This window comes from Siniperca chuatsi, linkage group LG6 (assembly GCF_020085105.1).
Source record: "Siniperca chuatsi isolate FFG_IHB_CAS linkage group LG6, ASM2008510v1, whole genome shotgun sequence".
NCBI lineage: Eukaryota > Metazoa > Chordata > Actinopteri > Centrarchiformes > Sinipercidae > Siniperca > Siniperca chuatsi.
The window spans coordinates 9,727,826-9,741,500 of NC_058047.1; the positions used below are offsets into that span (position 1 = coordinate 9,727,826).

A 13,675-nucleotide genomic window follows, 5' to 3' on the forward strand; every position below is an offset into this window, starting at 1 on the left:
CAATATATTTACATACACACAATAAAGTGACACTGTCTTGACCTCTGTCATGTCTCTGTCTCATGACAGGCAACGGGAAGAAGTTCTTGCTTCATCTTTTCCACCAAGGCTGTCAGATCCAGAAATAGATGACCATCACTGATGATCTCAACCTGTCTAGATGCTATTTTAGCACAAGCACAGCTGAATGTTTGTAGTACTGATACAAATATAAGTACACCAAATGGATGAAGGAGGCTCAAATGACCAAATCAGATTTCTTAAGAATCAACAATGCACCATGTTTAATCAATTTAATATTTCCTTTTAAAAAGATGTACATGGGGGACAAATGGATTCATCTTCTATAGTATTGAACAACATACAGTACATGTCATGTTATAATTAGCATGTGAAAAACAAAACAACAATTACCGGTACTGTCCCTCTTATTTACTCAGATAAAACAGGCTCACTACTCAGTGTGAACCTTTATTATAGGCACAGGTAGATACAGAGAAAAAAAATGCCTTTCAGACAATGAAACAGGAAATATCTCTGGCAATTATTCTTTGAAATATCTTCTTAAACAGTATGTGCAATTGAAAATGTTACAACTGGTATTTATCCTGAAAAACTGCAGGGATGAGTTAGCTGTACGCTCTGATGAAATACAACTGAACTGCATTTTTAAAAATTAAATATTCTTAATGTTTCTATGCTCCCTGTGGATGGATTAGCAGACCTATGCATGATCTGATAACCCAGAATTTGGTTAAGTGCCCCCAAAAGCTATTTGTTAAATTTGTTAAGGTGTTCCCAAAACCCAAATGTTTGTTTAATGTCGCCAAATTAGGTTATTTGTTGCTCTTTATTGTTAAGAGTGCTTGGAAATGCCAATATCTTGTAGTATAGTGTCCCTTCAGAAATTGTTACAGTATTTGGGGGGGGCACTATTGGCCACTAACCAAGTCAGGGAGTGTAAATTAAAAGCTTAAATTATGATAAAAATGAACAAAAGAACCCAAAGGATGTTTGGCCCCTGGTGGGTGAGGGGCCCTAAGCAGTTGCACTCTTACACCTCAGGCCAGCTCTGCAGATTGGTATTATTACAAAAAGGCTCAAATTGATTTCTAAATAATTAAAACCAACAATTGTTAAAATGATAATTCAGAAACAATGACAATAACAGTGAACTAATAGCACCAATCCAAACCAAAGCACCACAAGAAAAAACAACAACATTGCAGCTAATCCCCATAAAGACGCACTGTAGCATCCTCTCTTTACAATGAAAGTATGTGACATTTAGTGTTACACAGAGCTGCTTTCAGCGGTGATCAGTGTGAACATGTGTGTCCACAGCAGAGTTCAGAGCACAGTGGACGTCACAGTGACGACTGAGCCTCTGAGGCAGAATTTCTAAAAGTATTCTCTGCAGGATGGAGAACCAGCTGAAACTGCTTTCTCAAAAGCTGTGTCAGTAAAAATGTTATATGAAATCGGTACTACAACAAATCTGGGTAACACGCTTCCTTTTGGGTTACTTAGTCACGTCACTACCTTTAACAGGAAACAAGCTGACATGAGTTCACATGAGGAGCTTCTGCCCAAAACATCTGTGCATTAATAAATCATTTAACTGCTGTGCTGTCATGCTGATCATCTTTGGGTTCCTGTTTTTGAGAATTCAGCACCCAGTTATACACCGAGTGATTCATTAACGCAGCTATAATCGATATTTTCATAATGTATCAAATGACGAAGTGAAAAGAATGTGACAGTGTGAAAGGGGTCGGTCGTAGTGATTGATGAACCTACATAGAATCTGCAGCTCCCCTAGGCTTTACAGAGCTTTACCGTGAGTTTCAGCTCATTGTTTAGCTGTCCGGCCGCAACTTCACTGTTTTGGTTCACTCTCACCGCTCTCATAGTGTCTGCAGCAGGCAGCTGTTTTTAGCTAAAACGCTCCAAAAACTCACTGTACACTACCTGCTCAGCACCAGACAGCAGACAGACACAGTTAGCGACTAGCTAGTGAACATAGTGGAGCATTTAGCAGCTAAAGAGTCAGATATTTCCCTCAGGAGTTAGTGGAGACCAAAATAGAGCTAAAAGAGAGTGAATATTGGACTTACATTCATCAAGTGGCCGGAAACACGACTTCAAATGAATGATAATGTTGCTCTGTAACTGCTGGATGTGTAAATAAGCAACTGTTTGCTAACGATTTTGCCATATCAATTTAAAAGGATATGTCAGTGATGTGTCATGTGGCCCAAAACAAAATCAGTTATTGCAGGTTTAATATAATCACACTGGAAGTTTAATTTAGCTCCAATTTAAATATTGTGGCAGAAATCTTTTCACAGCAGCCTGAATGATGGTCTCAGACAGCCATGAATACATCAGATCTGTGCCACAAAGAAATCAGATATTTTATGGGTGTGTAAATCCATCCTCAGATTAGCACTGCTGCTATAAAATGCTCTTTGAAAGCAGTGCGGTCAGAGGTCTTCACTCCTCCTCACTGGACCTGTTCCTGCTGGCAGAGCTAACTCACTGTGTGTCACTGTGCTCTGAATTTCCACTCACAGTAAAAGTTACTAGCACTGTTGAATGAGTGGTAAAATGTGGCAAAAATAAACCAAAATAATAATAATAAAATGAACAGCAAGGCCCCACGCCGAGGGATTTTCAGATAACGACACTTAGCCGAGCTGTTAAAAGTTCCTTTTTGAAGACTTTATGCACAAGCTGCCACAGTCCGCAGCCACAAAATAACATCCTATAATCTGCAAATGTCCTGGAGAGTCAGCACTGGCTTTGCTCACATTACTAAGACAGTGTCTCTATGTGTTTTACTGTAGAGGTGATAACATTTAAGCAAACTAACCAAAATGGCAAGACTATGGCAGGTTCACTGCAGTGAGACTTTTATAGCTTCCACAGAGACATCAAGTCAAATCACATCAAAACAAACATAAAATACACAAGTCCTCTGACTGCTGACACGTTGTGCAAATCAAACTCTGCTCATACTTCAGCCGAATAACAGCAAGGACTCGATGAATAAGTTGATACGGAACAAAGCAATGGCGTAAAACAATGTGGTCAAGTAACAACTATTAGATAACATAGAAACAAATCTTTCATTTTTATAGCATAAGATATTCCTTTTCATGGGCAAAGATATCTGGAAAATCATTTATTTTCTTTACAAAGTGGATTTTTTAAATTCATAACTAAACAAATATCACCTGTTAACACAGGTTTAAGATAGTACTGCGACCAGCCCTGCGGCCAAAGTGAAATATAGTAGCACCAAAAATATTACAACAGAAGGATTGTTTAGAAAGACCGAGAGAGAGGGTTTATCCTAAAAGACGATGGAGGGATGTTACTCTCTCCCTCTCTCTGTCTCTCCAGGTTTCACCAGCCCTCCCTCCAGTGGAATGTATAACTCAGCTCGGCCCGGAGAGGCTTCTGGTTTGGGCTGGATTCTGGCTGGAAAAGGGTCCCTCTTAACAGTTACAGGACCAGGTGTCAGTCCGACAACGTCCTAGTTAGATCTCGCACTCCTCTTATAGAGGTAGTGTGAGGGCTGCTGTTACAAGGCTCAGTGGGAGGGTTTTCAGGCTTACTGTCAGTGTGTACAGGACCCAAAGATGGATGCTGTTGAGTTTCGTGGTGTCCAGGTCAGTGTCCCTGGCAGGTCTTGCAGCACATTTGCCTGAAATATGGCCGGCTGCAGAACTTGAACCTGAGCACCAGGGGGCAGTAGGCCACAGTGTTCACATCTTTACACTCTGCAGGGAAGTCAAACATGACATAGCTTAATTACAGATCATTTAGAAACAGTGCAGGATTTCAATCAAAATACCAAGAATATTATCACTTTTATTGTTCAAAGACTTATACTACTTAAATGGAATGACATAAATCCTCCGACATTTGGCTTGTGGATTAAAGAATTAATTTAATTAACTTCTTGATGCTTGAGAAAATCTGTTAAAAATGTTAAAACACATTAATTTGTATATAAACATTGAACATTTTGTTTATTATAACTGTACGATGAAGAAACGAGTCACTGATATCTGATTACACAGGTACCTATCACAAGCTACATTGGCAGCTCAGACTTTTTTATATTTACTACATTTCGAGTCTAGGGTTAGAAATTTTAAAGTTAAGTTTGATTTGATGACATTCAGTTCATAATAATTGAACTAAATGCCTCAGAAAGTAATAAAAATGTTCAAATCAAATTCTTAATTTTTGCATTATGTTCAAATGCAACCTCAAGGCGGGAGACCTTTCTATATTGTTCTTTCTATGAAACATGAGAAGGAGCAACCTTAACTTTGACCTCTGACCTTCGGGGTTGTCTGTACTGACGGGCAGACTGAGGTCACATTTGCTCTTGCACTGCTGCATGGCTGCTGGCCGCTGATGTTCCAGACACTCATTGGACGGCTGGCCGGTGTTGGTCAGACACTGCACTGAACGCATCTCCTGACCCAGACCACACTTGGCAGAACACTGAAAGACATAAACACACAAACTGGGTGTTGTATTTAAGTACAAAACGGACACTGAGTTGTATAAAAATGTCCCACTACAACCATGACTAGGATCAAGAATAAACCAAAAGCCCATCTCACCTCTCCCCAGGGACCCGTCACCCAGTGAGGTGGAGGGCAGCGCTGCAGGTTACAGCGCACCCTGGAGGTGGGTCGGCCATGTTTGGGGCACTTGGACTCTGGAAGCGTGTCACCGCTCTCCCCGCTCTTACACAAGACCACACGGTGCCTGTAGCCAGGACCACAGCTGGGCGTACACTGCGGACAGAGCGGAGATAAAGAAAGAGGGAGGGAAAAAAAGGGAAACATCAGGCGGGAGGGCAGGGAGATGGAGGCGATGGGAGGGTGCAGCAGGGGGTCACTGCGGTCATAAGCATGCAAAAAGAAATCTTCTTAATCCACTCAGCAGAGGGCAGCAGCTATATAAGAAACAAAGTCAAGAGCCTGCTTAGTTCCTGTAAATCAGCTGGACATAATTCCTTTGCTGTGTGTGCCATCGCTACATTACAACAAGACGTCAGAGAAAGGTTGAACACTGCAGCACTTCTGACACCATTTAATTTGGTTTCAATTCATCCTGAACTGTGAGAACAAGGTTTAGCTCCAGGAACAAAGTGGGATATGAGAAGATTGACTTTTCAGGCCTGTTGCAGTTAAGGAACACAAGAAAAAGTCAACAAGACATGTCAGTGTGTGTAGTTTACATGTCTGCACAGCTACACTGAAGGACGTAAAAGACTCCCACAGACTTCTCAAACGGTCAGAATTAGAAGTAGGTCAGACAATTCCCACATGACAAGTGTAACAATATGTATTTATGACCGCAACAACATGTTCAGTGTGATGTATCTGTCTGCTCCGTGCCTCTGTTGTGTATTTCATGGTTAAGGTACTCTTACTTTCTCCTGGCAGATGTTTGGGTTTCTTAGGTTCAACTGGAAAATAAACTATTGCTTCATCTGAGAGGAATTCTGCAGAAAACTCAAGTATTGGTTCAAATTCAGCGATGACTAAAAGACATTGCATGATGGGAGACGTCTGACGTGTGCCTACCTCCGACCAGTCCAGGGCCAGCCATTCAGGGGGGCAGCTGTGGTTGCTGCAGGGCTCAGTGAGAGAAGGGCGTAGGGGGGTACAGGCTGAGTCATCCAGGACCTTCTCCTCTGTTGCTGAGATCCTCCTTTTACATAACACCTCCCGTGTCCGCAGGCCTCCATTACAGCTGCGGCTGCACTCCGACCACTCTCCTGTCCACCAGCTAGAGGCAGACAAGAACCTTTAGTTTGTTTGAATTTCCTCATTTGCATGCATATACTGTAAAACAGGAATCACAGGTAGGAATAGTTGTGCATATACCAAGGAAAGCCAACCAACACGTACAAAATTAGTAAACATACTATGCATACATAGACTGCATTACAATTAAAATACACACAAGCGCATATGTGCACAAATAAAGACTTAATAAAGACTACAATTTGTAATGAATAAATGTGAATGTGCCTAAAGATGAATCATACAGTATGTATAGGAAATCTGACATCAAACCTACCTGAAATAAGATAATAGTTATACAATTTATAGTTATTACTATCAAAGTGTGATTGTAGAATGAAACCTGAACAATCACTATACTGATGTACCTAAACTATGCTTATCCAAATATCATTATACCATCAGTAAAATGGTATGTCATCAAACAGATACTACAGACAAATGAAAGCTAACATTACTCCAAATCTGCAAACTAAAACTAGCCTAACTATAAATATTAAAATACAAAAATTTTTATCTGTAAGTAAAGAAATATACATTTGTATTCCACATTACTCACCTTGGGGAGCACGGCTCAGTATTGCAGGATCTTCTCTTCTCTTTGGGTTTGTTCTTCTTGTCACAGAAGTGGTTGTAGACGACTGAATGATCTGTCTGCTTCTTACACACCACCTGCTGGATCTGCGCACCTGACCACAGGTGAGACCAGACAACACCACACAAACATACAAAAGGACATTATAAGGGGCCACGAATACATCAGCATTCATTCTACATGTTAGTTGTATTAAACCCTGTTCACACATGGAACCTGCCACATTGCTGAGATTCCAGCTAAGCTGTGTTTTTAATAATTCTTCTAGGACACATAAAAAACGTAACATGTGTTGAGTCTGTTCCCACATTACCAATTCTACTCTGGTGAAGGCAACATTTTCAAAAAACTAAATTTTTTTGCAGTTAACTGGCAGCAAAAATAAATGAGATGCTCACAGAAATACCATCAAAGGGGAGATACAATGTCTGATATTTATACTTATTTAATTTTCATCTATTTTATTATGTTTGTATGAGGGACAATGCTCATTGGATCAACAGAAAAAAAGTACTGTAAATGAGTCACTGTTGGCCTAAGAGGCTAATTTTCATCTCTTGTTGCTGGCCAGATGTTAAAAAGGCACCCTAAAAATAGAACAAAGTGACTTAAGGTCCTTCTAGAGCTGCATCTTACACCTTCAAAAAAACATCTAGACCAAACAACTAGAGCTCCCACTTACATGTCACAATGGGATGCCTGAAATTATTTCATAAAAAAGAACAAAATTGCCACCACCTCGCTAAATGTTCACCCTCCACGTTCATGTCCTCCTCTTCACATTACGCCAAGTGAAAGAAATTATTTCTCAGAGGGGAAAATTAGCTCTTATCAGGTAAAGCAACATGGATCATTAACACACAAAGGCCAGAGAAGAAAAGGGAGATTGGCTATGTGTGATATCTCTAAAGTCTCAAAGCAACATGGACTCCACAAACACTCCAGTCTAATGACCTCGCTGGGTCAGTGATAGTCTACAGCAAGGATTTATACTGTGTGTTCTTATGGGTCACTGTATGTGTGTGTTAGTGCATCTGTGTGTTTGTACATCCGTGTGAGGGAGAGAGACAGGAAGGGGGACATGAAAAGAATGGGAAAACTGTGCAAAAAAGTACACAAACTATGGAGGGTGTGGCCTCAAATACAAAAACTCGTGACCAAATCATTATTCTAACCTTAAAGGAATAGTTTGACATTTTGGGAAATGTGCGTATATTTGTTAGATGAGAAAACTGATACCACTCTCATAGCTGTCCAAAAAATATGAAGCTACTGTACAGCAAGCAGCTGGTTAGCTTAGCTTAGCATAAAGACTGGAAACAGGGGGAAACTGCTAGCCTGGCTGTTTCTAAAGGTAACAAAATTCACCTACCAACATTGCTAAAGCTCACTAATTAACACATTATACCTTATTTGTTTAATACAAAAACCCAAGTGTAAAAAGGACAAGTTGTGGTTTTACTTGGGGTTATATACTGTATTTCTTGGCTGGGTGCAGTAACTTCAAGGAGTCGTTCCTTTAACCAAATTTGAATCTAAACCCAAATAAGTGACTCCAATCTTTATAAAAGTTATTTTTCTTCAATTTAATCCAACAAAACTGACCCAAAAGTTTACCAAATAAATGTCTTAGCAATTTAATATGTAACCTATGTGACATCTGCCCCATGTTGAGTGGGTTCAGTCAAATTACGGGAACATAAATCTGTTCATACAATCACATCATGAAGAATAACCACACACATTGGGAACAAAATGTTGTCCCCACAAGGTAAAACATTAGATTTTAGGGTTAAGACTTGGCTTTTGCTTAATGTTAGGGTTAGGATTGGGGTTAGGCATGTAGAGGTTATGTTTAAGGTTAGGGTAAATCTCCAGGAAATGAATGTAAGTCAATGCAACGTCCTCCTACGTGTCAGTTTGTGTGTGTGTGTCTACCTCCAGCACAGAGAGCTGAGCAGCGGGACCAGGAGATGTAGTGCCAGGCAAAGCCACTCAGAGGATCCCTGTTCTGTGGGGGGTTGAAACGATAGTGGATCCCTGGGCTCTCCTCCCTCACCAGCACCTAAATTATCATACAATCAAACATTTAACAAAACACAATGATGAAACTTTTTTGAAGTTTTGGGGTTTCTTTCCATTCTTACCATGACAATCAGGGTTATGTTTGTTGGCCCCAGAGCTTCAAGAGTTTCTGGTCCGTCAGTGGGCCGCCTGTAGTGGAAGGTGGTACCGGCAATATCGAACCTGCGCGGCGTGTCAATGGTCAGCTTCCCATTGATAAAGTACTGGTCCCCTTTACTCTTCAGCACTGGGACACATAGGAGAAGAAGACAGATGTTGAAGGAAGACAGTAAAGTAAAAGGAAGAAATAAATGCACTAATGTCACTTACTAAGACGTATCCTGGTAGCAGACAAACACATTTTCTTTTTTGTTGTATTACCGAGAGTTAGATTGAGACGATCAATATTAGTTTTGTCTCAGAGATCTGTGAAGCCTTCTGTGAAGTATTTAGACTACTATAGCTAGAACAAACACTGGACGCAGGGCAAACAGTTATCCTGCATCTAAAGGAGAAAAAATACACAGCTCCACATCTGTCTTTAAGGTGGGGTACGCAATTCTAATCCAATACACGTCAAATTCAACAAATATCTCCTCACAGTCTGCTAGCTGTTCGTTCAGTGTGTGCTCTGAAAACAAATCCGGTGTTTGCACACAGCCCTGGCTCTGTAAATGGGAAATAAACAAAGTGGCTCGGACCGAGCAACACAGCACTATTCCAGCCATGATTTGTGTGTCAGGTAACGTTAAATGACTTGCCCACAGACATTCAGCTTACTTTCTAGTTTGCCAGGATATGCTGTTGTTATGCTGTTGTTGCTATAGTAGCAGGAGAGTTGTGAGTATCGCTGTCTGGAGCTGGTTTGCTGGCTCTGGGAAACCGTCTCGTCCTCTCTGGCTGTTAGCTTCGCAGCAGCAACAGTAGGGACAGTTTGCTAACCCACAACCAAGCTAAGCTACCCAAAACCTAGCTAACGTTAGTTATATTACTTGCTGTGTTGTTGTTCGCTCTATATCATGGTATTTGTCATGGTATTAGATTTCTCCAGAATCACATACCCCACCTTTAAGTTACATGTTGCATCTTGTTAGCTGGCAAGCTAGTCACCAATCCATCCAAACCCAACAGCTGTTGTTAGTCGAGTACTACCTCTAATACACAAGCTAACTGCTCATTCAACTGCAATGTCTCATTTTCTACAGATGCTAAATACCAACAAACACCAGACAGCTTTGAAGTTGGTTGAATGCACTTTTGAAGAGCTAAGCTGACTGCTTCCCCTTGCTCCTAGTGTTAAAGCTAAAGTTGCATTCATGCAATGTTAGCAGATTGGTAAGAACAGGAAAACCTCCAGTTATCCAACTTGGGAGTGTTAATGCATTATTCCAGCATGGTTCACCCCACTGCTTGTCTTGTAGTCACACCATTTAAATAGCCTAAGTTAGCTTATTTTGTTACATATTTGTGGTGATTAGTTAACCAGTGAAACCAGATAAACAAATATTGTATAGCTCCTTTTTAATTGGCTGACTTTATTAGTTTTAATATTGGACCAATGTAGTTCTTTTCAAGTCGGAGACATCATAGCTGTCAGAAATTTCCAATATTTCTGAGTGAATTACAACTATGCAGGTGACATCAGTGTTATTTCCCACTTGAATACTCGTAATTACGATGACTGCAGCATGAAACGTCATGAGCTACCTCTCTGTTTTTCAGGACAGACATTTTTAGCAGGTGTCATTAATAACAATAATAATTGCTGCATTTCATTCAAGTGCTCCAGTTCAAAGGCCTGGTAATGTGCGCGGTAGCTCACTGCCTTACTGGGACACATAGATGAACCAGTGCAATCATTCATGGTAGGCATTAGTGACACCTGTGCTCTTCCTGCATGTCAAAATGTCTGCCATAAAAATACCTACTCAATCCTTCAGTGAGCCGGCATGAACAATAGTAGGACTCTGAAACCGAAGCACCTAAATGGCATTCAGTTATCATTATGTTATTAGTAAACACATGTGTTTTTCCTGCTATAACAAGTAAAAAAGTCTGGTGTGAAAAAGGCCTGTTGAATGCAGAGATATTAAACTGATATTGATCTTCCAGAAAGGGTAATGCATTCAAACATAATATTGCTATAAAATAATATATATATATATATATGTAAATTATAAAAATAAAAGAAATCTACTAGTTAGTATAGTAGCAGCTTTGTGGTTCCTGTCATATTTATTTAACTAATTACTTTGACAGGCAATTATACTAAACATAAGCATGAATATCATCTTACCAAGGTAGTTGAGGGAGATGTTGAGTTCTTGTATGTGGATGAACACTGATCCTTTAGGAATTCTGACCACCTCTTCATAACCTGAGAGACACACAGACCCACACAAAGTCAAAAAATTAAAGTAAGGTGAAGGAGGTTTATTGACTGGGGGTCGGGGGGAGTAGTGTTTAGCTCTGTGGGACGCCGGTGGACTAAGCAGAGGCTTCAGATTCCAGCTGCATTCCTGGGCAGCCGGCCTCAGCTGTCCTGCTCGGCTCTTTGCTAGAGAGAGCGAGAACTATGCCAAGAGGCGGCTTCTCCTCTCTTATTCTTCTCTCCACTCCTTCCATCTGTTTTGGTCTCTAGTCCCCTTTCTTTTTACGCTCATCTCACCTCTGCCCCGCCTCGCTCTGCTTTTCTCAGCTCTGCTCTGCTGTCCAGCCAGCAGGCCAGCCACTGTAAATAACTTCAGCCTCACTAGAAGAAGAAGGAATAAAAATATGAAGGAATGAAATAATTCCTTCCAGCGCTTTGACCACAAGAGGAAAGGAGAGGCTTGGCTCGTGACCTCTCTGTGGAGCTCTGAGAGGTGGGACAGACCCTGCTCTGGGTTTCTAGATGGAGTCGTGGAAGATTAGAGAGACAGAGTTTGATGTTTTTTGGCTTCAGAGACAGACACAGAAAAAGTGCGAGAAAAGTGCGTTCTTCTGTTAACAATCAGGGACTTGTGTGGTAAACAGACAGCAAAAGAGCTGTAAAGCCCTTGACACTTCAGTAACCCCTCACCGCCTACCAGAGCCACAGGCTGGACAGATGGAAAGAGACTTAAGGGGACATAACTGCATCTAAGCTGAGAGCACAGAGCAAGAATTAAGTAACACAGCAACCTCAGCTTTCACTTTTCTGGGATGTAAGGAACTCCATTAGTCATTCATGTCGTTTAAAAAAAAAAAAACTGTTATACAGTGTAGGTTCAATGGTTTGGCTTAATCCCAGACCATATTTAAATCACTTGAGCAGAGAGGAGAAGTGCTGGCTAAAATCATTAGGAGTTCAGAGAAATCAAAAGCTTGTTGTCCACATGAATAAAACCTTTTGTGCCTCCAATCCTTGCCCTGGAGTTTCAGTTTGGTTGAGATGAGACCAAGCTATACTGCCGTTGTGACTAAGTCGACTTAGTAAGTAGACTAGTTTAGATGTTTGGGACTTTTGACAGATTGTGAAGTGTAAACTCAAAGGAACTCAGTTTACAAACACACTGTGACACTACTGTTGACGCATCTTGAACCCTGACTTTAACCCCATCTAACACCTTTGGGATGAATTGGAACGCAGACAGAGAGCCAGGCCTTATCGCCGAACATCACTGCCCGACCTCGCAAATGCTCTTATGGCTGAATGGGAACAAATCCCTGCAGCCAGGTTCCCAAACTTTGTGGAAAGTTTCCCCAACAGCTGTTATAACAGCATATTACTACCCATGGTTTTGGAATGAGGTGTTCAACAATCACTTATGGGTGTGATGTTCGTTGCCCACAAACCTTTAACCATATAGTGCACATTTTGGTAACAAAACCAAACTGATGCATATTATATGTTGGAGTGTCTGTATGTGAAAAAAAGCATAAACTATAAATTACATCATTGACCAACTACTGCAATGCATGCTGGGATTGCAGCTCATTAAAAGGAACACTCCACTGTTGAACACTTGATGATCAGTTTATTTGTTGCGAGGAGTACTACTTAACCTGTGAAAACAGATGCAAAATGTCTTCTGTGGCTCTGGAGAGAGGTTTCTAAAATCTGAGAAAATAACCCTGATGATGGTGTCTTGGCTTGGAGATGACACATTTTTAACACAAAGATGTGAGCCTTTATCGGGCACTATCTAGTTGTATGACGGAAGTTTGGACCCATAACAGGGAATGAAAGTCAGGAAATCTTGACCTCTGCTACATCGCTTTTGACAATTCTTTTAATTGGTCTCTTGCAATTCCCCCATCTTTATGGAAGCGCAATAGTAAATCACTCGAGCACCCATTTAATAATAGCACTGACCATGGATACCATCCCCAGATCACAAAACACACAACTTAACAACCTACACTTCAACTTCAGCCCTACGATAATGTCAGATATTTTGAGGGTAGTTGAGACCTCAGCTGGGGTTGACAGAATGGCCTGGTCACTGTGGTCCAGAGCACAGCTGCCTGCTAAGGGTGCGTCCCCTCTGAGGAATCCTGGAAGGGGGTGAGTGGTGTTGACAGTTGGGTGAGAAACTCTGAAGTTGGTGTTGTGGGGAGAAATGTAACCCAGAATAGATCCAAAAGCAACCAGACCTCAACCACACGGGTTGGACCTCAACTAAATCTGTCTGCCACATGTCCCTGGGTGGCTGGTGGATAAATATATGTATGTATATACACTGTATGCTATGTATATGTGTATATTTATTTGTGCTTCCTTATGCGGTTTTTCAAGGAGTTTTTCTTTGTCTTCTTAGAGATTTTGGGTTGGCTTGGGAACTGTTGATGTTGTGCATCTGTATGTGATATTGACACACTGTATTTGTTCATTTATATATCATATAAGGGACTAGTATAATCTTTATCTAAAGATGTGGGGACCTTTATCTATAGGTCCAAATGTGTGTCAAATGATCTCCACTTAGAGTAAAGGCCAGCATGGGCTACTGTCTTAATCCTGCTTGACCTTACAGCTGCATTTGACACTTCTGACTTTTTGAATGGTTTAAATCCTTTCTCTCTGACAGGAATTTTTCTGTAAATTTGGTAGTTTCATTTCCTCTTCTACGTGTTTTTTTTGTGGTATACCTAAAGGGTTGATTCTGGGCCCTATTCCTTTCTCTATGTATATGCTTCCCCTTGGTCACGTAAT

At 40.9% G+C, this 13,675-nt stretch overlaps 1 protein-coding gene across 2 annotated transcripts in view; it reads right to left on the reverse strand.

The window, feature by feature from the left end:
* Positions 1-2,103: 2,103 nt before the first annotated feature.
* adamts10 (ADAM metallopeptidase with thrombospondin type 1 motif, 10) overlaps positions 2,104-13,675 on the reverse strand; it is a 57,056-nt gene continuing 45,484 nt past the window's right edge. For both annotated transcript variants that reach the window (XM_044200135.1, XM_044200136.1), the window contains 8 exons: positions 10,796-10,876; positions 8,583-8,746; positions 8,374-8,500; positions 6,400-6,529; positions 5,619-5,823; positions 4,647-4,823; positions 4,359-4,524; positions 2,104-3,788 (listed from right to left, as the gene is read on the reverse strand). In XM_044200135.1, coding sequence (XP_044056070.1) covers positions 3,679-3,788; positions 4,359-4,524; positions 4,647-4,823; positions 5,619-5,823; positions 6,400-6,529; positions 8,374-8,500; positions 8,583-8,746; positions 10,796-10,876 — 1,160 coding nt within the window. In that variant the 3' untranslated portion in view covers positions 2,104-3,678. The remainder of the gene's footprint in view (positions 3,789-4,358; positions 4,525-4,646; positions 4,824-5,618; positions 5,824-6,399; positions 6,530-8,373; positions 8,501-8,582; positions 8,747-10,795; positions 10,877-13,675) is intronic.